At 43.8% G+C, this 26,617-nt stretch overlaps 2 protein-coding genes across 6 annotated transcripts; both read right to left on the reverse strand.

Annotated features, from left to right (window-relative positions):
- Nucleotides 1-1,326: 1,326 nt before the first annotated feature.
- Nucleotides 1,327-10,996, reverse strand: TLR2 (toll like receptor 2). 2 transcript variants are annotated; one of them, XM_052690348.1, is made up of 3 exons: nt 10,530-10,996; nt 8,841-8,908; nt 1,327-7,076 (listed from the first exon to the last, which is right to left on the reverse strand). In XM_052690348.1, exon 3 carries the CDS (start codon nt 7,042-7,044, stop codon nt 4,699-4,701), a length of 2,346 nt encoding a protein of 781 aa, XP_052546308.1. In that variant the 5' UTR covers nt 7,045-7,076; nt 8,841-8,908; nt 10,530-10,996; the 3' UTR covers nt 1,327-4,698. The 2 variants fall into 2 exon arrangements, with proteins under 2 accessions (XP_052546308.1, XP_052546307.1); XM_052690347.1 differs by lacking the exons at nt 8,841-8,908; nt 10,530-10,996 and adding an exon at nt 8,462-8,504.
- On the reverse strand, nt 1,327-20,352 carry LOC128084365 (toll-like receptor 2 type-1). 4 transcript variants are annotated; one of them, XR_008208498.1, is made up of 4 exons: nt 19,525-19,783; nt 16,515-16,588; nt 12,931-15,557; nt 1,327-4,456 (listed from the first exon to the last, which is right to left on the reverse strand). XR_008208498.1 is itself a non-coding variant. In XM_052690351.1 (4 exons), the coding sequence occupies exon 4, from the start codon at nt 15,551-15,553 to the stop codon at nt 13,172-13,174; it is 2,382 nt and encodes a 793-aa protein (XP_052546311.1). In that variant the 5' UTR covers nt 15,554-15,557; nt 16,515-16,588; nt 19,894-20,051; nt 20,338-20,352; the 3' UTR covers nt 11,695-13,171. The 4 variants fall into 4 exon arrangements, 3 of the variants coding, with proteins under 3 accessions (XP_052546311.1, XP_052546310.1, XP_052546312.1); XM_052690351.1 differs by lacking the exons at nt 1,327-4,456; nt 19,525-19,783 and adding exons at nt 19,894-20,051; nt 20,338-20,352 and having other exon boundaries at nt 11,695-15,557; XM_052690350.1 differs by lacking the exons at nt 1,327-4,456; nt 19,525-19,783 and adding exons at nt 19,894-20,051; nt 20,135-20,309 and having other exon boundaries at nt 11,695-15,557.
- Between the last annotated feature and the right edge of the window lie 6,265 nt (nt 20,353-26,617).

Genomic DNA, 26,617 nt, shown 5'->3' on the forward strand with positions numbered 1-26,617 from the left:
GGAACGACGCACAGCGATTTTGCAGAGATCTCTTTTATCCGCACAGCTTCCACCATTGGTGTAAGTACTAGGGACTAGACTAGAAGTGAGTTCCTGAATTTTTGAGTTCCTGGACTTGTGAGAAAAAGACCTACTGGATACTCTGGCAGTCAATCAACGTTTTCCCTTAAGGAGAGCAGCTCTTGTGCCACAGACAAACTGTCAAACTCTCTTGCTGAAGGAACAGGGATTATTCAGCCTGGAGAAGAGGAGGCACAGGGGATGCCTTATCACTTTCAACAGCTCCCTGAAAGGAGGCAGTGGCAAAGGTGGGGGTCAGCCTCTTTTCCTAGGTATAGGATAGGATGAGAGGTAATTTCCTCAGGATGTGCCAGGGGAGGGTTCAGACTGGATATTAGGAAACATTTATTCTGAGAAAGAGCTGTAAGGCACTGGAACAGGCTGTCCAGAGAGGTGGTGGTGTCACCATCCCTGGAGGTGTTCAAGAGATGTGGAGTTACAGCACTGAGGGACACAGGTTAGTGGGCATGATGGGGATGGGCTGATAGTCAGACTACAAGATTTTACAGGTCTTTTCCAACCTTAATGATTCCATGATCTTATCATTAGAAGTTTGGCCTTAATTAATTACTAGCCTGTGAAATATACCAGAGTTTCCAACAGGTGGTTTCCTGCAGACAAGAGATTACAAAATTTCCTAACTGTCATGGCAAGACAGGTTCACAAAACAATCTTCTTGCAAAAGAATCTTGTTCTCCTGTCCTTTTTATAGTTGCTTATTGAGTAGTTCTTCTTCTGTAGTTCTTATGTACTTCTGTCTTCCCTTTCCTCTTATGTCTCAGTTTGTCAAAATCAAGCAGACAGTTGCAAAAGATCTTGAAACTACAGTAAGATTTAACTATCACTTGGTAATAATCCTGGCACTAGTAAATAGAGATGACTGTAGCCATTTTCCCACTATTCATATCTTTGACATCTTTTAGACTGTAGTTGTGAACACTTGACGCTAAGCAAATATTTTGATGTTTTTTCACTTTTTTTTCTTATTAACCCAATCTTGACAGTTTTACAACATCATTGGCTTAATAAGAAATTTGTCCAATGGCATCTGTTCAGTCTGTGAGCAGAAAATATTTGTGGATACAAATGAAGAAGGGATGACTGAAAATACCCACCAGCTGTCCTGTAATCATACATATCCTTTTCGTGTGATTATGGAACTGTCATTTTCTCCTCTTTTAAGCTGCATTAAAAAGTAATCACAACAGTAATAAATACCAAGGAAAAAAGAAAGCCCCCACATTCAGAAAGAATAAGACAGAAAAGTAAAAATCAGACTATGAGATATATTTCAGTTCTGTGACAAATTGAGTCCATGCCGCTCTTTGACAGATAAACTGAAGCAAGAATGGCAATAACCCTGGAGTTGCATACTCAGATCTACCTTTCAGATACTTCATGCCTGTCTATATTCTGGGGCAGCCCCAGCAAACCAGGCACACTGACCCCTTAGCCAGGTCTTCTAGCTCAGGATCCTACGCACTGCAAAGGACTTCCCATCTATGCCTGGGTCTGTGTGTGACAAGTAGTTTTAAGGCAGGTGTGGAAGCTTCCCCAGAGGATGGCACAGTTGTAGCCTATAGCCTAGCAGAATACGCAGTGGCTGATTCTCAGGGGTCCAAACAGCCCATCACTGTGCACTCCGGAAAACAAGAAAGGCACAGCATTTGTGCTGGAACACTGTCACTAATCACTTCCTCCTGCAGAGCATAAGTCTTCTGGTTTCCTGTGTGCTGGAAAATGACCACTGGTCTGGGTGTTCAGAACTTTGCTTTTTCTAACTATTCTAAATGTTTTAAGCCATTTGAAACTACTGGGTTTTCAAACAAGGCAGTACCCATAATCAGCCATAAAAACTTTCTGTGGATGGTTTCAATACATTTTCAGATTGATGTTCTAAGCCTTGTTTACATTTGAAGGATTTACTGAAAATACACCTGATACCAGGTTTCATGGATTATGCATCTGTGGTTGGTTCAGAGTTGGCAAGAAACAGACTTGCCCATGCTGTGCCAAAAGGCTTGATTTGAAGATGGCGTTGAGTTACTCATATCCTTTCCCTAACAAGTGTGCTTTCGATTTGAATTTTCTAAACTGTGGCCTGATTACTTGCTAATTCTTGTTTTGATCTGCAGTGGAGGGATGAGATGGCCACATCAAATGAATGGAAAAACAACTATTATTAAAGAGCAATTATATTTAGGGAAGATGATAGTTTGTTTGGCTTTATCCTATGTAAAATCCAAGCAAGCTAAAAAAAAAAAGTATGTTTATATCTTCCTCCTTGATTTTAAGACGTTCTTAAATAATTTATATAATGAGAGGAGTGTTTTAAAGTATGTAAAGTATGTAAAGATTTAGGACTATGCAGTGGCTTTTGTTCTTTAAATAATGAGATTGGTATAACCCACTTTCAGAACAAGTGCTATTTTTCCCCTCCTCTTAGTAAACTACATTTTTTCTCCAGCATAAGAAATATCTGTTGAAGATTTGCTGCTGTATCTGTAGAAAACTGCTCGAGTTAAAATAAATTTTTTTTAAGTCCATTTTTGTGACTTCACAGTATGTGAGGAGGATATTTAAATTTAATCTTACTCCTCCAAAAAAAAAGTAGTGAAGACAATTCAAAACATTAACCCAATACTTTCTCTTTGACTTCAGCTAAGGAAGACATCAAGACTTACCTACTGGTAATTTTTATCTCCAATTTCCTTAACAACAGATTAGGTGGGAACATGTATTACATGGGCTGACTCTGTAACCAGTTGTAAGCATAGTCCTATACATTAATTACTTCCTATATCTGGAACAGAAGTCAGAAATTAGTGAGAATGCAGAATTGGATATTTTCCTGAGCACTGCCCTATGCATATTTCATGCTTAATTGTAAAAGACCAGATAAAGTAGCTTTTGGTATAGCTGGTTGGTACAATTCTGCTGTGCTATGTACCCTTTTGCAAGATCGGGTCTCTTTCCACATTACAGAAGGACTTTACAGCATATTAGGAAGGCATTTTTTAAAGAAATTGCTGCGTTTAATGAGAAGATTGTGCTAGAAAAAAAGTACTTATTTTCTTATTATACCCATTAAAAAAAAAAAAAAAAAAGGAAGTGCCAATATTTAAAGTTTGTTTCATTGTTAAATACCTTGCTAGTGACTTCTAGCTAAAATTTTTACAGCAGGAAGTTGTGTAGCAGATAAGAAGAATTTTAAGTTAGATAATGGCTTTGTATACATCAAAGTCTGAAACATAGCACCCAAATAGTTTCATCATCTTATTAATGTAAGGTAATGTAAGATTACTTTTAGATTTTTTTCTTTTTTTTCCCCTTGCCTCTTACAAGAGCTGCTGTGCTGTAATTCCTGCATATCCCAATGTCCACTTGTAGAAAGACCTAATCACAGTAATGGTCATTATATGCTTGATAGTCACATAGAACTCTCTGTGGAGGAAAAGCTACCTGAAATTTTGGCAAATATTTCCTGTTGCAGAGGTAGCTGGAGGTAGGTGTCTGTTGGTAGAGGAAATGCTGGTCTAACTGCTTGTACTGTGAAGGCAGTGGAGAATGCAGAAGACTTTTCTCTTTTGGCCTTTACACATACACTTGTTTTGATGTTCAGTTAGTTATGGGCTGCCTTAACTTCTAATAATTGAGCCCCTTCCCTTTTTTTAATAAGTGCATGTTCAGAATTAGAACATGTGATATTCACTGACTTTAAGGACAAATCATTTTGCCTGCTCTATTTCTGAACTTCTTGTAGCATCCAAAGTGATTTCCTCCTTATTTAAACTAAAATACAGTATAATTAGATTAAGTGTTGGGAAGGAATTCTTTACTCAGAGAACAGCAAGGCATTGGCACAGGCTGCCCAGAGAAGCTGTGGATGCCAGGTTGGATAGGACTGTGAGCAGCCTTTCCTACTGGAAGGTATTCCTGACTATGGCTGAGCTTTGGAACTAAGTGGTCCTTAAGCTCCCTTCCAACTCAAGCTGTTCATGATTCTATCATCTAACCCCAGATAAAGTAATAAGTACTGTAAACGTTTCCATGGGAAGCCTTTCAAGATTTGCTTCTGTGCATACCTGCCAATGTCAGTCCCAAGAACATTATGCCTAAACACTGACCTGATCAAGCAGACAGTTAGTTATTAGGCTGACCAGATTGAAGCTGTTAAGGTTTGGCTGAAACTCTCTGCACCTGCAGGACAGGTGCCACCTGAGACTCCCCTTCATTTTCGGATGACATCTGAAGGAAGAGCTTGGTGGTGGTGTCTCTGTTTACTCCACTTCTTCAGCAGTTACAATCCTTGTCCCAGCCATCTTCCTAAGATAACATGAGCCCATCCAACAGTGTTTGAGGTGGGAAAGTCTTCAGCTGCTCTGGCTTTGTGGAACTAAGTTGCAGAGAAAAAGAGGTGAGGAACACCTTTAAACAGAACTGCTTTAGGTAAGACAGCTGATTAAAATGCTTAGAAAAGTCATGATCACAGAGACAAGAAGAGTACAATTTCAAAGCAAGTAACAGCAATTACAGTAGCTCAGACCTCTGTTAGATACAGCTAGATAAAGGCACAAAAAGGCAATGGAAATAAATCCAGAAGAGGATGGGTAGGGACTCAGTTTTTAATGATCCTATCTAGGCTTTGAGAGCTGCTTTCAAGTTCTCCCAAAACATCGGCTGTTGCTCTTCATCAGGAGGCCACTCCAGGTAGGTCTTGGTGTTCATTATCTTGCGCAGCTTGCAGAACCTCTTGGGGATCGCCTGGCTCTGGATGGGCTCCAGCAGGAGGAGGATCGCCGCGTCGTTGTTCTCGTCAAAGAGGCGAAAGTGCGAGAAATCCAGCTCGTACTTGCACCACTCGCTCTGCACAAAGTGCTCCGACAGCACAAAGAGCGTCTTGTGGCTCTTCTCGATGGAGTCGATGATGTTGTCCACAATCCACTTCCCGGGCACAAAGTCCCGCTTATGGAGGCACAGCCTAAAGGGTGGACACGCCTGCTCCAGCTGCTGCACCATGATGTTTTCCACCCAGTTGGAGTCGTTCTCACTGTAGGAGACAAAGGCGTCGTAGCAGACGTCTTTCGCGGGGGCTCGCTTGGGCTTCCGCTTGGCTTGGAGCCATGCCCAGGTCATTCTCATGTACCAGACCGCATGGTACTTGTACCCGATGACCACCAGGATCAGGATGAACAGGAACGTCAGAATGCAGATCAAAGACACCAGGAAGGACCGGTGGCACTCCATCAGCGACAGCCGCACGCTCCCAACCTGTGCCCCTCGCACCGCCAGCGGAGAGTCGCAGATGTAGCTTTCTGGCCACCCCACAAGCGCCTGGGTTATCCCTGCCTCACGCTGAAGGAAGGAGAGGAATTTGCACGAGCAAATGAAGTTGTTGGCGCTGGCATCCAGCAGCTCCATTTGCTTGAAGGACTCAAACTCTTCCTTGGAGAAGCTGTTGAGCTTGTTTCTGCTGATCGACATGGCCACTAAGTTAGGAATGCCTGCAGCTTCGGGCAAGGTCTTCAGATGGTTCTCTGTCAGGTACAGCTCCTTCAGATTTGGCAGTTGCAGACCAAAATCCTGCAGGTTGTTAGCACTAACGTCCAGCACTTCAAGAGTTGTGGGAATGCAACGTGTTAATTTGGGAATTTGAGTGCTGGAGAGATTCAGGTATTTCAGGTTTGCAGGCCATTTACACACATCTGGAATCTCACCAAAATTATTTTCACTGATGTCTAAGAGAGTTAGGTTTCTTAGATGAAACAAGCTTCTACCTGTCATTTCTAAGTCACTCAATGAATTCTGACTAAGATTTAGAGTTTGTAATGAAGGCCATGCGCCCTGACAGGCCGAATGCTCCAAACTCTGATCGCCAAGTAAATTTGCACTAAGGTCAAGATACTCCAATGACAGAAGTTGTTGTGAAAGTTTGCATGGTACCAGAAACACCTTGGTATTTTCAACTGTGACTCTCCTAAAAAGAGATAGTAGATTTAGTACAGACTGGAGATCTGTAAACAAATAGAATTCTTCTATAGATAAATTTTCTATTGTCAGAACCCTCAGAGATTGTGACTGCTTTGCATGAATTTGTGTATACCACTGACCAGTGCCCAAGAGTGTACAGTCTTTCATCTCCACCTCCATTAATCTTGGCATGCCTTCTAAAATGCTGACAATCACAGGTACAGTAGCATCTGTAAATAAGCACTGTTTTAAAGATATTTTCTTTGCGAAAGAGGAAGACATAATTCTCAAAAGTTGTATTTTTTCAGGAACACTGAATGCTAGTTTTCTTACATCTAACCAAATGGCAGAGTGCAGAAGGTCCCTGATGACTGCTGAGAATACATCAATCCTTCGTACGCTTATGATCATGTGATTTATCTTCCTAATCGATTTCAGACTTCCAGGTTCGTACTGACTGAGATTGCCACCGTCAATCTTCAGCATGTTGAGAAACGGAATGCCCTCAAAGTTTCCTTGCCTGATGATGGAGAAGTGTGGGTTGCCCAGGTGGAGGGAGTTCAAGTTTCTCAGGCTGGAAAAGGGGGAACTTTCTCCCAGGTCGCTGTAGGAATTGCCTTGAATGCGGAGGTGCTGGAGCGAGAAAAGGGGCCCAAACCACACCGGGGACAAGTGAGCCAGGCTGTTATTTGACAAGTCCAAGAGCTCCAGTTTCCCCTGGGAGGCAAACGAGTCCTCGTCTATGGAGCTGATTTGGTTGGACTGCAGCAGCAGGGCTCTCAGGTTCACAGCCTGCTGCAGATCATGCGCCCGGATCAGCTTTATCCTGTTGTGGGCCAGGTTTAACACCGTGATTTTGCCCGTGAGCCCCGAGGGAATGAAGTCCAAACCCATGGAAGAGCAGTTGCAAGACTGAGTGGCATCGCATGAAAGACAGGCCTGTCCCAGGGCTTGTTCTTCAGGGAGGTGTGCAGCCAAGACTATGTAGATCACCCACACTTTCCAAGTATGCATAGTTGTTTTATTTTGCCTAAATTTTGAAATATCTACAAAATACAAGATGATTACTTAGTTTTGGAGTAGCTACACTTTGGATATAGCTAAAACACAGTCCCTCTTACTTTTCTGTCTTTCTGAAGACACTATGAAAACGTTTGTTTTTAATGCATTTCACGGATTAATTACATTATTTCACACACACACACAAATAGCTTATTGTACCTAAATATTCCAAAATAATTTGCTAAATGCCAATTACATTAAATTAACTCTTTTCTTTCTCCACCGTGTTCTCAGTTTGAGTGAGTACTGTCAAATGAATGGACAGCTGCACATATTTTTCAGATTTAGCTAGAGACCTGAATAATTGCTATATTATTACAAATCCAATCCCATTTAGAAATATTTAATATTCATTCAAGCATATGTCTAATCTCACTTCTGATGGTACAGAGAAGAATATATTTCAACTACTTTCTTCTGCCTTTGGCTATCCCTGGCATATATCTGCTAGAAGCAGAGAGATATGTCTGTGTAGTCTATCATTATCATGTTGTGAGCAGTCTAATAATTGAATCTGAAACACAAGCTGGTAGAACTGACCATTACAATTTGCTGAGTCCTAGATTTTCCTTTTTATTGCCATATCCTCCCCTCCGCTAGGGATTTTTTCTGCTTTGGATCAGAGGTTCTGGGTGCTTCCTGCAGGTCAGGTCAGTTGGCTGGAATAGATCCACTTCTCTTTCCAGCCTCACAGCCAGTTCCTTGTGATCTGAATTGAAATGATTTGAGATAACCCCCACAGTTGTAGGTGGATTCTCTCACTTTTCTTTCTCCTCACTTTCATACCTTTCATTATACTGATTACGTGGTTTTTTTTGTATTGCAGAGCATACCAAAATACCAAAATGCCCAGCTTGACCTCACTTCCAACAAAGAGACGTTAGCTAGTTTCTTTGAGGAACTAGAATAAAACAATTCTTTAAGCCAGGAAGGGCAGTTTTCCCCTAAAAATACTTATTGTATGTTGTATTTAGAACCTTTTTTTTTGTTTATGCTTTCTTGGCAAGGATCAAAAGAGCACTTTTAAAGTATGAGATAACGTTTCCCAGTGTGTCACAGAATCCTTGCCAGAGAGGTTGGCACTTTACTGAGGGTCAAAAGAGTGAACCATCTCCAAAGAGACAAATGAACTGTTCCCAAAGGTTAGATTGACTCACAGAGGAGTAATTTCTCCTTCAGTCATCCCACTGAGATACTGTGCAGAAGAACTACTGTACTCAGAATTCGTACCCCAGTTTGTTTTACAGTAGCTTACCCAAATAGGCAAGTTCATATAGACAAGTCCTCCTGTTCTAGTTGCATTATTTGAGCTAGAGTTGCTTAAAATCACTCAAAAGGGGCAGAACTAGATGAAGTTGTTTGGACATACAGAGACAAGAGGAAAGGATGTGGTTCATTTTTCAGATCCTTCCATCTCTTCCCACCTAAAAAAGACGACAAGTATTTTGACTTCGTGCTCTATTTTCCCTCAATCTCTGTCTTTTTCTGATGTAGAGATTTCAGTCTTGGAGGACACAATAATCTCCCCAGACTTTAAAGCTGTGGTCACTCACCATGTACTTCAAGGTCACTGAAGAGAAATAACAGCTTTTAGGGGCAATTCACATCCTGTCTTGTAGACACGTAATAAGATACGATACCTCCAAGAAAAATTATACCATAATCTTAAATGAAGATCCCTTGTATAGCTGTCTAGCTGTTTAGGCAGGTGAATCCCATCCAAAGTTACAATCTATAGTCACACTCACCTGCTGTCCAGATGAGGCTTTTTTATGGGGCTTCTTTGATTATGTGAAGCTGGCTGGATAACACAGTGCTGTAAGGCAATAGCAGAAAAAGCTACAGTGTCATGAGCAAAAAAGCTACAGTTTCATGAGCAACACATTCAAGTGTGATTACTAAAATAATAGCAAGCCTAAGGTGGCATCAAGCTGCACACTAGTTAGGAAAAGGGGTAATAATTAAAAAAAAACACAACCAACTAGGCAGCATGATCCATCAAAATCTATCTAAAGGTTGGTTATGTACAGATTGAAAATTGGCAGAACAAAAGGGAACTGGACAGGTAACACACTGGAAACACTTGGCTGAGCCAAACAACTGGCAGGGAGGGCAGGAATAAATTCAGTTTGGTGGTACAGTAGGAATTTTTCTACCCTGTCACTACCCCGAGTGTCTTTTCCAGGTTGTTTTGACTGTCTGTCCCATGGGGGCACTCTTGGAAACTCCTTTCCTACTCTCATTCATTTTCAGCCATTCTCTTCCCATTCCTGTCTTGTAAGCCTGCTTCCTGACTTCCAGGGTCCTTCTCTGGCCCCTCCACACCCATTCAGAAACATTTCCCCGCTCCACTTACCACCCTATTAAGGAATCACTTTTTCCCTTTTGTGATGGATACAGAATAAATTGCCACATAGAAGCTGAAATACAGGTAATATGTGAAAACTTTCACAGATAACACTTGTACCATAAGGCATCATAATGAATTAAATTCCCAAAGTGTTTCTGGTTTACAGACAAAGATAATCCAGGCACATTCAAGGTTATTCTTCCTAGACAAAAGTAGTAGAAGTATAGGAACATATTCCTAAACAAAACCATGAGTGTCAATAGAGCAAGGTTCTGTAAATGCTAATAGATGCTAAATGTAAAAGTGCATGCAAATAGCGTGCAAATTGATTCTAGCTTGGGAAGCAGCATCAAGCTAAAAGAGGGGTATTAAATTCTAGAAACGCTACAGAATGCAGTCTGAATCAATGCACAAGCAGACTGGGAAAATCGTTGCCTCCCACTCGGTTGTGCACGTATTACACACATCCTGGTTATGCATCAGTAGCACATATGTGTATATGCGTACACACACATGTAAAGCGATGGTGATAGCAGAGTGAAGTAAGGAGCTAGCTGACCCCCCCTGTCCTGAGACATTGCCTACTGAGCTCCTTCTTGTTGGATTCCTAAAACAAAAGCAGCCCATGTTCACATTTCTCCTTCCCTGGGCAGTTGGCAGTGACGTACAAATGGGACAACACATGAACTGGACAAAGCACACACAAGGCATCCTTCCAAGAGGAAACTGAGCACAAGTGACACAGCCTGACCCAGCTTGTCTCTTTTTCATGAGCTGCCTTACTCCTTCCCTGTTTCCTGAAGGACACTGCTGCTGGTACTCCCAGGGAGTGTTCCACTCAACACTTGCCTGCTACGCAGCCCTGCCAGCTGCCTGTAATTGCTCCTACCATCTCCAATGCTGGCAGCCAGAAATTCCTTCCCACTATGCCCTCCAGGAGGTAGCCCCTGCCCAGCACCCAAGCACCCTGCATCTCCCACACTGAGGAGGAAGACTTGGTGGCAGAGGTTAGATAGTCCAGTGCACCCTCCTCACTTCTCACAATGGCGTCTCTCTCTTTCTCTGAACCTCCAGCCTGCAAACTCACCTCTGTGCAGAAACCATTCCCTGGTGCTCCATCTCGAGTGCGTGCATGCTGCTTATCCTGCTTTATGTTTCTTCTCTCTCTTGATGACTGCTCTTCACCCAGCTTCCTCTCATGTGGCTGTTTCCTTCCCACTTCACTTCTCAGATTCAGCTATGTATGTGGGGTAATGCCTATGTGGAGGATCTGATTGGCACAAAATCAGTAATGTTGTTCATCTTCTTTAAATGAGTGAGTCCATGAAATGTGGGCTTGTGGTAAGAGCACATCACAAAGTCAATTCCACCTATTTCCCTCCTTATCTCTTAGGCACTCAGCCTCCCAGTCACTTTTATCTATGCTCAGTGTTTGCTACCACATGACTCACTAGTCACTTGCCAAAAGTTCAGATCTGACTGGCCCTTGTGCTATTTTGATCCAACAGAGTGAACTGAAAAATGCAGACTTTGGACCAACCCTACAGAAGTCATTACACCAGGAAACTAGAACTGAAAGCAGGGTATGCACCATGCTATACCCTCAGAAAATGTAATCTCGTGTGTGTGCATATTCATACACATATGAATAACATACACACAGAAGCATGGGTACGTAAGTATACACACACAAGTATATGTGAGTACATACAAATACACCCACAGAGACACACGTGTACAAGCAGATTTCCTTATTTTCCAAATACACTCAGCTCATACACCCATACTTTTACATTCCATCACAAACCAATTGCCTGCAACACCATCTAGCCCACTCATTAGAAACACCTGCTTATGGCCCACAGTCAGCTACTTCTCTTCTCAGGCAGAAGAAAGCACGGTAGCCACGAAGGGAGAAGCAAGCCTTTACAGGGAGAAAGAAGCCTAAGAAAGTAAAACAAACATTGATTTAATGCCCCTGGATTTCACCACAGTCATTGTCCAAGGTGCCAGGATGCTTCCTTATAAGTATCGTGCAAAACCCACTCTGTACGTGGGGGTACAGACTCCAGAATAATTATCCAGACTTGTGATAGATGTTTTATTCAGTGCTGCCTGTTCTGTGTTGCACAACACTGGTAAGGCTTCAGAGGCATATTTCAATGTAAAATCTCACTTTTTCCACACAAGGTAATTTTAATTGTCTTCTATCTTGAATGGCACAGAAAAAGAAAATGAAAGAAGAACTGACGTGGAGGTATTGAAGCCTTTGGCTTTTATTATTGACTGTCAATTACGATGGAATTGTTAGGAATTAATCAGTGATATGGCGACAGCAGGAAAGAGTATAGAAAAGCACTAAGAAGATCAGCTAATTTATTTAGAAAAGTATCCAAAGTCCAGCATGACTCTCAAATATAACTGCTACTGACAAGGATTTTGGAAGACGAGAACATCAAATTAAAAAAAAAAAAAGCCTGATGTTGCTCTTTTTCATTTAGTAACGTAACACATTTATCTATCCACAGGAAAGCCAGTTCTCATTAGGCATACAAAATTAAACATCTTAGAAAGAAAAAGCATTGACCATTGTGGAAATACACTGAAACATTCATATACATTCCTCTGTGCTCATGCTCCAACAACACAAACTTAGACAAAGTCACATGCAACTTTACCCTTCAGACAAATTCAGGTTGCCACAAGACTCACTAAAAAAGTGAAACTCATCATAAAAATATAGAATATATATATGCAACATACATGTACAAGAGCATATATACATAATCTCATATATCTGTAAATATACATGAACATACTTTACAGGGAGTAAATATACTGAAACAGGAACAACTAACTTGTCCTACGATTTCAAGGCTGCCTTCAAGTTAGGGTAGAATTAGATTAAGTGTTGGGAAGGAATTCTTTACTCAGAGAACAGCAAGGCATTGGCACAGGCTGCCCAGAGAAACTGTGGATGCCAGGTTGGATAGGACTGTGAGCAGCCTTTCCTACTGGAAGGTATTCCTGACTATGGCTGAGCTTTGGAACTAAGTGGTCCTTAAGCTCCCTTCCAACTCAAGCTGTTCATGATTCTATCATCTAACCCCAGATAAAGTAATAAGTACTGTAAACGTTTCCATGGGAAGCCTTTCAAGATTTGCTTCTGTGCATACCTGCCAATGTCAGTCCCAAGAACATTATGCCTAAACACTGACCTGATCAAGCAGACAGTTAGTTATTAGGCTGACCAGATTGAAGCTGTTAAGGTTTGGCTGAAACTCTCTGCACCTGCAGGACAAGTGCCACCTGAGACTCTCCTTCATTTTCGGATGACATCTGAAGGAAGAGCTTGGTGGTGGTGTCTCTGTTTACTCCACTTCTTCAGCAGTTACAATCCTTGTCCCAGCCATCTTCCTAAGATAACATGAGCCCATCCAACAGTGTTTGAGGTGGGAAAGTCTTCAGCTGCTCTGGCTTTGTGGAACTAAGTTGCAGAGAAAAAGAGGTGAGGAACACCTTTAAACAGAACTGCTTTAGGTAAGACAGCTGATTAAAATGCTTAGAAAAGTCATGATCACAGAGACAAGAAGAGTACAATTTCAAAGCAAGTAACAGCAATTACAGTAGCTCAGACCTCTGTTAGATACAGCTAGATAAAGGCACAAAAAGGCAATGGAAATAAATCCAGAAGAGGATGGGTAGGGACTCAGTTTTTAATGATCCTATCTAGGCTTTGAGAGCTGCTTTCAAGTTCTCCCAAAACATCGGCTGTTGCTCTTCATCAGGAGGCCACTCCAGGTAGGTCTTGGTGTTCATTATCTTGCGCAGCTTGCAGAACCTCTTGGGGATCGCCTGGCTCTGGATGGGCTCCAGCAGGAGGAGGATCGCCGCGTCGTTGTTCTCGTCAAAGAGGCGAAAGTGCGAGAAATCCAGCTCGTACTTGCACCACTCGCTCTGCACAAAGTGCTCCGACAGCACAAAGAGCGTCTTGTGGCTCTTCTCGATGGAGTCGATGATGTTGTCCACAATCCACTTCCCGGGCACAAAGTCCCGCTTATGGAGGCACAGCCTAAAGGGTGGACACGCCTGCTCCAGCTGCTGCACCATGATGTTTTCCACCCAGTTGGAGTCGTTCTCACTGTAGGAGACAAAGGCGTCGTAGCAGACGTCTTTCGCGGGGGCTCGCTTGGGCTTCCGCTTGGCTTGGAGCCATGCCCAGGTCATTCTCATGTACCAGACCGCATGGTACTTGTACCCGATGACCACCAGGATCAGGATGAACAGGAACGTCAGAATGCAGATCAAAGACACCAGGAAGGACCGGTGGCACTCCATCAGCGACAGCCGCACGCTCCCAACCTGTGCCCCTCGCACCGCCAGCGGAGAGTCGCAGATGTAGCTTTCTGGCCACCCCACAAGCGCCTGGGTTATCCCTGCCTCACGCTGAAGGAAGGAGAGGAATTTGCACGAGCAAATGAAGTTGTTGGCGCTGGCATCCAGCAGCTCCATTTGCTTGAAGGACTCAAACTCTTCCTTGGAGAAGCTGTTGAGCTTGTTTCTGCTGATCGACATGGCCACTAAGTTAGGAATGCCTGCAGCTTCGGGCAAGGTCTTCAGATGGTTCTCTGTCAGGTACAGCTCCTTCAGATTTGGCAGTTGCAGACCAAAATCCTGCAGGTTGTTAGCACTAACGTCCAGCACTTCAAGAGTTGTGGGAATGCAACGTGTTAATTTGGGAATTTGAGTGCTGGAGAGATTCAGGTATTTCAGGTTTGCAGGCCATTCACACACATCTGGAATCTCACCAAAATTGTTTTCGCTAATATCAAGATTAATCAGTTTGTGTAGATTACTTATATGTTTTGCAGCCTGTTCTAGTGATTTCAGAGAATTTTTACTTAGATTTAGAGTTTGTAATGAAGGCCATGAACCTTTACAGATTGTCTCAACTAAGCGATTATTTACAAGCAAATTATCGCGGAAATCAAGATATAAAAGTGATGAAAAATATCTTGCCAGTCTGCATGGTACCATGAAGACTTTAGAACTTGCAATGCTGAGTCTTTTCAGCTTATCTACTTGTGTCTCTATACCTTCCAGATCAAAGAACAAATAAAAATCCAGAATAGTCATATTTGTTACTGATATTGTTTCAACAGAACTTTGCCCACTTCTTGCAATTTCTTTTGTATCCCATTCTCCTTTCCCCTCAAGCACACAATCTATTGCTTCTAACTCTCTCAAAGATGTGATTTCCTTCAATAACACTGCTATTCGGCTAATGTATTGATCTGTGAATGAAGCACCAGTAAATGTGAGTTTTTGTATAGTTGAAGGAAGAGTAGAGTTCTGAATTAGTTTTTCATTTTCAATATCTAATTTGATCTCTCTAACTTCTAACCAAATGGCAGAGTGCAGAAGGTCCCTGATGACTGCTGAGAATACATCAATCCTTCGTACGCTTATGATCATGTGATTTATCTTCCTAATCGATTTCAGACTTCCAGGTTCGTACTGACTGAGATTGCCACCGTCAATCTTCAGCATGTTGAGAAACGGAATGCCCTCAAAGTTTCCTTGCCTGATGATGGAGAAGTGTGGGTTGCCCAGGTGGAGGGAGTTCAAGTTTCTCAGGCTGGAAAAGGGGGAACTTTCTCCCAGGTCGCTGTAGGAATTGCCTTGAATGCGGAGGTGCTGGAGCGAGAAAAGGGGCCCAAACCACACCGGGGACAAGTGAGCCAGGCTGTTATTTGACAAGTCCAAGAGCTCCAGTTTCCCCTGGGAGGCAAACGAGTCCTCGTCTATGGAGCTGATTTGGTTGGACTGCAGCAGCAGGGCTCTCAGGTTCACAGCCTGCTGCAGATCATGCGCCCGGATCAGCTTTATCCTGTTGTGGGCCAGGTTTAACACCGTGATTTTGCCCGTGAGCCCCGAGGGAATGAAGTCCAAACCCATGGAAGAGCAGTTGCAAGACTGAGTGGCATCGCATGAAAGACAGGCCTGTCCCAGGGCTTGTTCTTCAGGGAGGTGTGCAGCCAAGACTATGTAGATCACCCACACTTTCCACATCAGCTTAGTTGCTGGTTTCTGTTTACTTTGGTTGAACATTTTGCTGTAGTTAACAGAAAGGATAAATGCGGAGTTTTGAACTTGTTTTTGGATAGCAACTTGTAACAATTAAAATCCTGTGCAATTTTATTAGGAAGGAATTTTATTAGGATTATTTTTATCAGATTCAAACTTTATCTGTAAGAGATCCATTGATGTTTATCTTTCTCTCCTATTTCAGCTGCCTAAACTTGAAAACATGGCAAGCCATTTGTTTCAGAGTTACAGCCACATAGTGTGTCAGCAGCCATGAAGGCCATTCTGAAAGTCCTTCATGCAGACATCTACTACAGCCCCTGCCTCGTCACTCTTTCGTGCCTCGTCACTCTTTCGCATTACATCCTCTCACAGGAACAAAGCTTCAATGCTATGTCTCAATCCTCAGCAGGAAAAGACAGTTAGAAACACAGCCATTGCAGTACTAGTCTGTCAGCCGGGTGCTGCCACCAGGAAGTCACAAGCCAGAAATCAAAAAAGGCATCGGACTGACTTGCAGTTCACGCCAGCCCTTTGAGACTCTGGGGCTTACCATGTGGCAAACCTTGCTGAAGAGATCCTGGGGTCTCCCACAGCAGAGCCTCAGGGCTTCTAAAGAGCAAAGATGAGTGCACTCCTGGCACACCCTTTTAAACACTCTGCAAGCAATTTACTTTCTTTATCAGAAAGGCTGAACAAGCTGATACCCAATCCAACAACTCTGCCCTTTTTGGTAAATCAATGTTGGGAACAGATGAGAATTAGACATTACCACCACACCATCAACTAACGTAATTGGAACAATACTGATTTTAATTTACAGAGGGGCTGTGTTTTCCTGCTATTGGTGCCCAAGAACATTTCACTATTGGTTACACCAGAAAATAAATCACTTATTAAAGCTTACAAGCCTGCTGAAAACAGTTTTGGTACTGCAGAAAAACAGCATCCCCCAGTCCTGGGTCTGCCAAGAGTAAATACTTACGCCTTGTGTACTGAGCATTGAACTTCTCTTTCTTCATATACCAATCTTGTATGGTTCACGTAGTCATCTCATATCTGCAATTACAACAAAAGCTGCAATCCTATGGAAGGTCTGGAGCTACAAAATATTCCCGCCTGTGCACCTTGGAGAAAAGTTAGTGCTGACAGCTTTCCAATGCCCTCTAACTAATCCACGGATCCTAAAGAGCTCAGGATTGCCCACCATGCATGACACTGCCCTTCAGACTCTGCTTTCCGTTACTTCTAGCGCTGCTGCTAAAATGAAAATGAAAACACAAAAAACACAAAAATGAAAACCATTTCTTTGTGCACCTTCTTCCCTGCAAGTTGAAAGAAGCAGATTCCTCTCCTCCTGACAGTCAGTTCTCATCACTGGGAAGGCTGATACAACTATTTTGAACAAGTCATTCTTTCCCAATCACTTCCTGCAGCATTAGGTGCAGAAATAGTTTTGAGGAAGAACAGCATTCTGCTCCCGTCTTTCTACTTTTGATATTTATTGCTTGGTATGCATTGAGGAGTTGTTATCTGTATCTGTATTGATCTGTATTGAGATCTCAGCTTGTTTGGGCTCTGTAAATTATCTGTATCTTGCAACACATGTAAGTTGGAGTCAAGCTGTTTAGTCAAAAAGAGTACTGGAGAAACATTCACCATCCTTTCTTTTCCTAGGATGTTGCAGTCCTAAGTTATCAACAAGTAGAATCACAAGGTGGCTTGGGTTGGAAGGGACCTCAAAGCCCACCCAGTCCCAATCCCCTCTGTGGTGGGTAGGGATGTTCCCCACCAGCTCAGGCTGCCAGGGCTCTGTCCAGCCTGGCCTTGAGCACCTCCAGGGATGGGGCACATACAGCTTCTCTGAGCAACCTGTGCCAGTGCCTCACCAGTAGAAAACACATGAAAATCATAACAATACTAAAAAAAAAAAAAAAGCAACAATACTCAAAAAAAAGACACAGCTTGAATAAAAGCATCCCTCTGTAAATATCCAAGGTGATTTTAAAAGAAGAGACATTTATCCTGACTGAATGGAAATAAATACCTTGTCAAATGGCCAAGCAGGGTGCAGGCATGAAGCCTTCCCAGCACTGAAGGGGAAAACCATTAAATTCAAACTCTGAACTTCCTGACAGCAACTTCCATCTATTTTTTCTGTACTCAGAAATTGCCCTGTTCTGCTGTCTGCTTGCTCTGCGAAATGCTTGCCTACAGACAGACATACTGACTGCAGCCGCCTCCCAGACACCTGCCCGGGCCCAGGTGGCAGCAGATATTCAACCGTGACAAAGTGCAGGGACAAGCTCGATAGCACGCCTCAGTCCCACTGCCTTAAAATTAGCATTGCACATAAGGGTAAAAATTCAGCACTTTCTAAAAGAGGAATTGAAAGAATTGAAAAACCTTGGTGTTTTCTCTTTGTTCCTTAAAACAGATGAAGTGTAACATTTTTAAAGAAATTTTGCTCTGAAAAAGACATGGAGAAAGCTGCAGGACACAGCATTTCAGTGAGGAGATGCCGTGAGATTCCCAAAAGCTGCTGCTTTCCTCTCACATCTCTCAGTGGAATGGCTCTTGTTTTTCAAACAGGGAAGACTTTGGGTTATCAAAACACTTTAAAATGTTAATTTTGAGATTGGTGCAACTAATTCCTGTACATTTTTGCCATCAAAATTGCAACTCCTTGAAAAAGTTTTTTAAAAAGTTCAGTTTGTGAAGAGGTTTGAAGAGACACAAAGGCTCTGTATTTCATTCAGCACATAACAATTTCTTGCATGCTATGGCATCACCACCATGCACCTGTGGCGATCTGAAGTAGGGGTCAGCTTTTGTTTCTTTTCCCATCAGCAACTTCTTCCCAAGGTTCAAGCTCAGCCTGCTCTCAGCACACTTCTAACCTGGGCCTCAGGGGTTTCACTTGTACAGAAAGTATAGGGTGATAATAGACGTAGATCACAGTATGAAACAGAACCTAAGTTTCTGGTTTCTTCCAGAAGGAGAAGGCTACAGGGACCCTGCCCTTCTTCCCTTCCCAAACAGCTTAAAAAGCCAAGAAATGAGAGCGAGAAATCTGCTTGTTTCCATGAACAGGGAAACAAATTCTACATGACTTCTCTCACATTCCAGGAAATCAATTTGTCAGGATTTATCAGGTTATCCAGAGTCAGGGAAGGCCTGAGGATGCCAGAACTGTCCCCTACACTGCCTTGCAGAGGCTAGAAACCAGCAGCTGTCTCCCACAGCATCACTGAGCGCAGTGCAACTTCTTTCAAAATCACAGTGGGAACAAAGCCCTGTCTGACAGCAAGAATACACTTCACCTGCTTTTTCTCCAGAGTAACTGCGCTGAACAAAATTGCATCTTGTGAGTGCTTTCTCTCCTCTTCCATATTCAACATGAAGATATCATTCTCCTTCCTCCTTGCAGTGCTTTGAAGCAGCTATATACCTTGGCCAGTACATCGCTTTTTCCCAGCAGAAGGGCACAGAGCTGCAGCAATCCTGTGCTCTTGCAGAGAGCAGAGACCCTACACAAGCCTGTCAGAAGGCATGCAGAGCTGAGACAGAGCTGCGGATACTGCTTCTAAAGCTTTAGATGTCATCGTGCATCTAGCAGCAGCGCATGCAGCACCCATTTTCCACCACAGGCAGTTCCCTGACCCTAACTCCAGCACTGCGACCCACATCCCTGCTGCTGGCAGGGGCAGTCTCTGACCACAGCCTGCCTCCACCAGGCAGGTCAGGATATATTAGGAGTATGTATTAGCTGGATATGAACCAAAGCTGACATAAAAACATGTTTATACTTTTGCGTGGGACAGAACCCCACAGAAACAGGTGTGCTGGTCAAAAGCCACGAACCAAGCAATGCTAATCTTCAGGTCCTTAGGAGCAGGCTCCAGCTACTGGAGGCCCTTTCATCCTGACAGCATGGTGCTGACCCTCCACAGGTAGATCTCTTTCTTTCAATTGCTCCCCCTCCACACTCTCACCTGAGATGACCCTGCAGCCAGTCCCCCTCTTTCTCCCTTTCCACCTGCATGGCAGTATCCATGCTCTAAACAGCTCTTGTGCTGCTGTTCTTCTGGGAGACTGAGAAACAAGGAGCAAGAGCATGGAGAGGGGGCCTCAACAAGGGCAGGCAACACCCTCCCATAGCATAGTCTGGAAGAAAATGCTGAGGCAGCAGGACAGAGAGGAAGTCCCTGAGGCTGTTGGCCAGCCTGCAGCATTAGCAGAAATGCCTTGCAATCTGCATAGGGCTGCTTCCTGGTGCTCACCCAGTGAACTGCACGCACGGTTGCCAGCAGCAGCAGGGCTGAGCCTGCAGCACCCTCCTCACCCCCTGGAGATGGTCAAACCTGTGCTCACAGCCTCCGGAGCAAGATGTGGAAGGCTTGTGTAATTGGAAGCAGGAGGCTTGGCATCAGTTCACAGGTCTGGGAGCAGAGCCTTGGCATGTACCGCTGGTGCCTGTGCTTTAATCTGCTTCACAGTGCTTCATGTATTCATCTTCGAACTACAAAAAAAAGAAGGAAAAAAAGGAATATTATAATGTAAAATAAGCAATGTTAACTCCATCGTATTCCTTTTCAGGTCTACACTGGCAGTAGCTGAATGCCCAAATCTGCAGGCCCAGGTGAAAAGCAGAAGCACAGATTCCTCTAATTTTCCTTGTGCAATGTCCTCGCCTTGCCACTGTGGCAGAGTGCAGTAACATTGTGCAAGTGGTTGCATACTCCGCAGCCAACCTTTCAGACTGCCCTGTCAAGGAAGCAGTTTTTTTTCCCTCCCCTTGCTCTTACCCTTTCCAAAAGCCTTCAGTCAGAAGAGCTTGAAGCTGATTTGTTGCCCTAACAGAAGGAGGTTTGCAAGCTATGACACAAAGGCTGACACAACACAGAAAGCTCTGCCTTCTGGCATAGCTGCAACAGCATGACTCAGTGGGAAAAAAAGCCTGGATTTTCCTGCTGATTTTTTGCCTCCCAAGGAAGTTGCATCAATACAAGGCAGCTGCACATGAGGGAAGGCTACACAACTTAGCTCCTTTTGTACCTTACATTTTAATAAGCAAACACAGGAAGCTGCGCTATCAGCATCACCTCAATTTGTTACTCCAGCAGAGGACTTGCCTAGTGTGCTGCTCAGTGTGTGCAAACATACCAAGTTAGGCGTGACTGCTCCAAGTACTTCCCAGGGCATCCTGCACCCAGCAAAAGGGTCCCAATGCCCAAAGAGGATAGGCAGGTGGTGGTAGGAAACGAGGGTGTAGCATCCCAGCACTGAGATTTCCTATGAGGAGGAAAGAAGATTTCCCCTGCTCCAAGGCTGGGAATAGGAACATGCGTGCTGAAGCCTTTCACTGCAGGAAAGGCCCAAATGTTAATGTGCTTCCTCAGCAGAGAGGGGAGCGTGGACATGGACCTCATCCTACCTTGATACAATTAAAAAAGTGCTCCTTTTTGGTGGTGGTGGTGTTGAAGAGAAACATTCCTGAGTATAGGATCAAGTTGCAGCAGAACCATTTAGAGTTTGTTTCCTGTATGGAGATGAGAAACACCATGCTAGGAGGCAGAGATACCTCTTTAACTGCTTCTTAGACGACAACAACAAAACAGATCTAACATTTGGACAAGAATCTGAGCAGGAAATGAATCAGCTTATTATCACATACCACTTAAACCATAATACTATCAAGGCTTTTGTATTCATTCCAAAAAAGACACTGCCAGGATCTATTGTGCATGGGCAGTTCAGGCTGTGTTCAGCTGCTGCCTTCCTCCATCTCTGATGCTGTGAGGTATTTAAGATGTGACAGTGCCTTGCAGAAAGAGGAAACCCGATCATCTTGAATTTAGAACATCAGAGCAATTTCTCTGGGCCAGGCACTTTTCTTGATTTATCTGTTGTCTAAGCACCATATTTTTTAAATAATTAGACAAAATCCAGCCTGCTCTCTCCAAGTTCTTGTATACCAAGAAAGTGACAGTTTTGCCGTTTCTGGCAGGGATTATTTCTATAGTTTCTTTTGCATTTGCATAATCTTTGCAAACTAGCTTTTTAGATGCAGTTATAATAACTCAAGAAAAATAATTTCTAATCAAAATAAAAACCATAATAAGATGATGTCAATAATTATTTGAAAAACACATGTCAAGTCTGACAGAGCCACAGAAATATCTTCAAGTCATGAGTTTTTTTCCACTAAAATATGTATTTCTGATTGCTCCCTGACTCTGCAGGCTTGGATATGATTGAGAACAGACATCCTAAGCTAATTTGCAAGTACGCATTTGGCTAACTTGCAAAGCAACTTAGACAGCCTGTAGAGACAGCAGCAGAGAGCTGCAGTAACTCTACAACTTCTGCAGGTCTTTATCATGTGTAGGACACATGACAACACCTGCTTTGGAGTGACTTGGTCCCTAATTTGCAGCTTTTGGTTGAAAGAACAAACAAAATTAGGGAATGTTTTGATGTTGAAGAGCTTGGGGTTAGGAATGATAAAGTTGAGCGTCTGTGGGTAGGGATCAGGGAGAAGGTACATAGGGGCAACATCTTGGTGGGGTCCTGTTATAGACTGCCTAATCAGGGTGAAGGATGGACAAGGCATTCCATGAGCAGCTTGCGGAAGTTGTGTGATTGCCAGCAATTGTTCTCGTGGGAGACTTAAAATTCCCGGATATATGTTGGAAATACAATACAGCGCAGAGGAAGCAGTCCAAGAGGTTTCTAGAGTGTGTGGAAGATAGCTTCCTTACACAGCTGGTACGAGAGACTACCAGGGCTGTTGCCCTGCTGGACCTGCTGGACCTGCTCTTCACTAACAGAGGACTGGTGGGAGATGTAAAGGGTCGGCACTGTCTTGGGCAGAGCGACCACAAAATTGTAGAATTCTGTATTCTTGGAGATGTCAGAAGGGTGGCTAGCAAAACTGCAATCTTGAACTTCCAGAGGGAGGACTTTGACCTGCTCAGAACGCTCTTCAAGATGGCAATCTTAAAGGCACAAGAACAGTGCCAGAAGGCAAGCTGTAGGGGAAGAAGACCAGTGTGGATGAAATGGGAACTATTGTTGAGATTCCGGAAGAAAAAGAGTCTTGCGTCTTCTGGAAGAAGGGTTTGGCTACATGGGGAGATTACAAGGAAGTTGGGCAAAAGCCCAACTTGAACTCAGATTGGCCACTGCAGTAAAAAAGAAATCCTTTTACAAATATATCAACAGCAAGAGAAGAACCCAGGAGAATTTCCATCCTTTACTTGATGCAGCAGGGAATGAGGATAAGGAGAAGGCTGAGGTCCTCCATGCCTTCTTTTCATCTGCCTTTAATAGGCAGATTGGTTATCCTCTGGGCAATTTACGCCCTGATCTGGCTGTGCAGAATACACCCCTGGTGATTCAGGTGGAGACAGTTGGAGAGCTCCCCCTCCATCTGGACTGTCACAAGTCCATGTGACAAGTCCAGCATTCTCCTGGGGAAACTGGCTGTCTGTGGCCTGGACAGGTCTACCCTTCTTTGGGTAAGGAACTGGCTAGAGGGCCATGACCAGCAGGTAGTGGTTAATGGAGCTAAGTCCAGCTGGCGACCCGTTTCAAGTGGTGTCCCCCAGGGCTCGGTACTGGGGCCCATCTTTACTGATGATCTAGATGAGGGCATTGAGTGCACCCTCAGTAAGTTTGCAGATGACACCAAGCTGAGGGAGCTGGGATTGTTCAGTGCGGAGAAGAGGAGGCTCAGCGGAGACCTCACTGCACTGTACAGCTTCCTGAAGGGAGGTTGTGTGAGGAGAGGCTTGGCCTCTTCTTCCAGACAACAAACAGGATCAAAGGAAACAGGCACAAGCTGTGCCAGAGGAGACTTAGATTAGACCTATTTCTCTCAGAGAGTGGTCAGGTGCTGGAATGGCTGCACAGGGAGGCACAAGCAGAGCTCTGTTCCTGGAAAAGCTCTCCACACCCTCTGGCCCACAGGCTGCACACCTGCCTGCCTTTCAGCTTTGCACTTACACAAGTGTCAGCACACAAATCCCTTTCTGTTTATACAAGTTATGCAATGTTTGTGTTCCTTTCATGTGCTATTATTATGACATCATTTTAAATTGATTTCCTGTGTGTTCCATGATTAACAGTCTCAGCAAATGTACTTTAAAATCAGCCCCTCAGAGTACTTTATTTCCCTAGGTTGGTTCCTTGTGCTCTTTGTTCCAGCTCATCTCTGGGAGCCACAATCCATGCACAGCACTGAGATGCATGACGCTGTATTGGGAGGATTTCCCTCCTGACATTCACTCCACTGCACATATGTCTTCATCGGCAACAGTGGTGTTTGTGCAGCCTTCCACTTTTAATAGATACTGTTCAAGTCATTAACAAAAATGCAAAAAAAAAAAAAAAAAAAAAAGTGGTAGATGGGACAGAAAGGGCAAAGGCTGGCTGCACTCCTCTCCCCTGCTGTTCAGATGTCCTAGAATCACCATAGAATCATTTCAGTTGGAAGGGACTTCTAAAGGCCATCTAGTCCAATCCCCCTGCAATACATAGGGACACCTACAGCTAGATCAGGATGCTGAACTTTTCTGTAATTTGTGTAATGTTTAAATTTCCTCATAAAATAAGTATTCCTTACACTCCCCCCTGTGAAGCACACGCTGAGTGGCCCTGCTTCTGCATGGGAGCCATGCAAGGAGCTAGCAAGTGGCTTGCTAGGCAGAAAGCTATGAGCCCTATGTCTTGCTGCATACCAGGATGGCATTGACAGCACTGTCAGTGTCATCGCTCCCACCTGTTTTGGCTCCGCACAGCTTCTGCAGAACAGCCTGCTGGTGAACTGCTCTGCCATTTGCACCCCATAGGAAGTCCCCAGAGAAGCCCACATCCCCCAGAAAGGGACCTCGTCACAAAACAATCCCACTCTATTTGCTTTCTATGATGGTGGTGGCACAAGGCCAAGCATTGGTGCTACCAAAGCTAACAAGCAGGCCAAAACTTCCCTCCCTTTGCCAGAGAGTCATTCCAGGCCTGCCAAGCTTTCTCCTGTGGCCATGCAGAAGGAGGTTTGTGTCAGCACCTATCTGCAGGAAGGAGGCAGGCTCTCTGGCTAACAGCACTAAAGCACTCGAGGGCAAGGTGCCAGCCTTGCTGGGCGGCTCCCTCCTCCATTTGCCATTTTTCACTTGGGTGGTATGCTTTGGCTCTATGTCCTCGGTAAACATCATAGAACACCAAAACAAGGAAACAAAAAAATGAAAGGAATGGAGATTACTGACGGATCTTCCTTTGTCTTTCCAAGAACCAGCCTTACCCAGGCCCCTACTGCATTTTAAAGAGCAAGCCAGGAAGTGAAGTTACTTCATTCCCCCTCAATTGTCATTGAAGTGACTGCGTTGTCTGATTACTAAATCACACTGCAAGTGTTACTAAGTGTGACTTATTGATGATCTACTTGCAAAGAAAAATGGGGAATGCAGAGGAAGGGTGCCACCTGTCCCAGGTCCAAGGGTTTCCCAACTATACCTTTTATTTCTGCTCCCACTGACAAAGTAGTGCTTTTCAATCAAGGCAACTACAAGGTGAGATTCCTTGCAAACAAACAAACATGCATGCGGCATAAAGATCAGGCAAAAAAAGTAGAAGCCCATGTCTTGGAAAGCCATATCTCACTGACATAGATGAAGAGCCATCATGCACACCATGGCATTCCCCTGAGATATTATGAGGTTTGCCTTGAGCAGCAGAGCAGTAGGACATGGTAGCAAGACATTAAACTAACATTACATCTGAGGATAGCAGAAGCAGCTGTTTTGCAGACAAGCAGATAAAAGTTGGCATCTTCTCTAAGAGCAAGCTTTAGCTCAACCATAACCCTAAAATATCTGCATCCCAGAATGCTTTGGAAAAACAGCTCTAGTGCAGCACTATGGTTTCCATCACAACAACATGACAATCAACACAACCTGTACAAGATGCCCGCTGGAGCTCAGAGCCAACTTGTACCAACTTAAGCCAGGCATGCTATGGTCTTCCTTCTCATCTCCCGTCAGGAAGGTAAAACAGATATCCACGATTACGTGTGTTGACCCAAACACATGGGGGGAGGTGCTGATGCAATTAGCTTAGGTAAGAGACACACGCAGCTCTTCAGCCTCTCTCCTCACCATGAAATGTATCCTCATCAGGCTCTCTCTCAGACCTCTGGCTTTCAGACGTTTCACCTCTTCTCTTAATATCTGCAGCGTGCTTAGGGCAACCTTGTGTCCGCAGCAGCAGTAGTAATTAAAAAAACAAAACAAAACAACAGAGCAGTCATTAGGCTTTACGCACTGCAAGAATAAGTGCAGGAATTTGAAATCAGCAAGTCAGTCACCATTACTGCACAGATATATCTGGTTTGACACTTATTAAAATGCACGACTGCATGTGCCTGGTAAGTGCTTCAAAGTTGTTCCTTTGATTTATATAAAGATAAAACTAATATTTTTGTAGGTATACAAGAGAATTAGTTACCGAACTAGTTAAAAACCACTGAACTTTTGAACCTGTTTCCTGTTTTTATTTATAGAATACTCTGTCATCTGAGGCAGAGGAGGCTCAGGAGAGACTTACTGCTCTCTACAATTGCCTGAAGGGAGGCAGTGGAGAGGTGGGGGTTGGCCTCTTCTCCAAGGTAATAGAACAGAGGGAACAGGCCTCAAGTTGTCTTGGGGGAGGTTCAGGTTGGATATTAGGAAACACTTCTTCTGTATAAGGATGGCGATGCTTTGAAACAGGCTGCCCAGGGAGGTGATGGAGTCACCATCCCTGGAGGTGTTCAAGAAATGTGGAGGACATGGCACTGTTGGACATGGTTAATGGGGATTGGTTGATGGTTGGATAAGATGATCTTAGTGGACTTTCCAACCTTCAAGATCCTATGGGTTTCCAAATGCTGGAGACACAGGGCAGCAGTGAGATTGTTTTCCATTTGCTCACGAGCACTGCCATCACCCTGCTTTGTTCCTGTGAGAACCTAGCAGCAAGCAACATGTTCCCACAGCCCTGTCACCATCTGAGAAGATTAGCGGAAGGGTTATAGTGCTTTTTTTTTTT

Source organism: Tympanuchus pallidicinctus, unplaced genomic scaffold (genome assembly GCF_026119805.1).
Source record: "Tympanuchus pallidicinctus isolate F22 unplaced genomic scaffold, pur_lepc_1.0 scaffold26, whole genome shotgun sequence".
In the NCBI taxonomy this organism is placed as follows: domain Eukaryota; kingdom Metazoa; phylum Chordata; class Aves; order Galliformes; family Phasianidae; genus Tympanuchus; species Tympanuchus pallidicinctus.

What these genes read in the sequence shown, in the direction of transcription:
- LOC128084365 (XM_052690351.1), bottom strand. Translation starts at nt 15,553, where the DNA reads ATGTTCAACCAAAGTAAACAGAAACCAGCAACTAAGCTGATGTGGAAA.
- TLR2 (XM_052690347.1), bottom strand. Translation starts at nt 8,489, where the DNA reads ATGAACCACATCCTTTCCTCTTGTCTCT. An exon ending in CATCCTTTCCTCTTGTCTCT is followed by an intron (nt 7,077 to 8,461) that starts GTATGTCCAAAC and finishes TGTATTTTGTAG; the next exon opens with ATATTTCAAAATTTAGGCAA.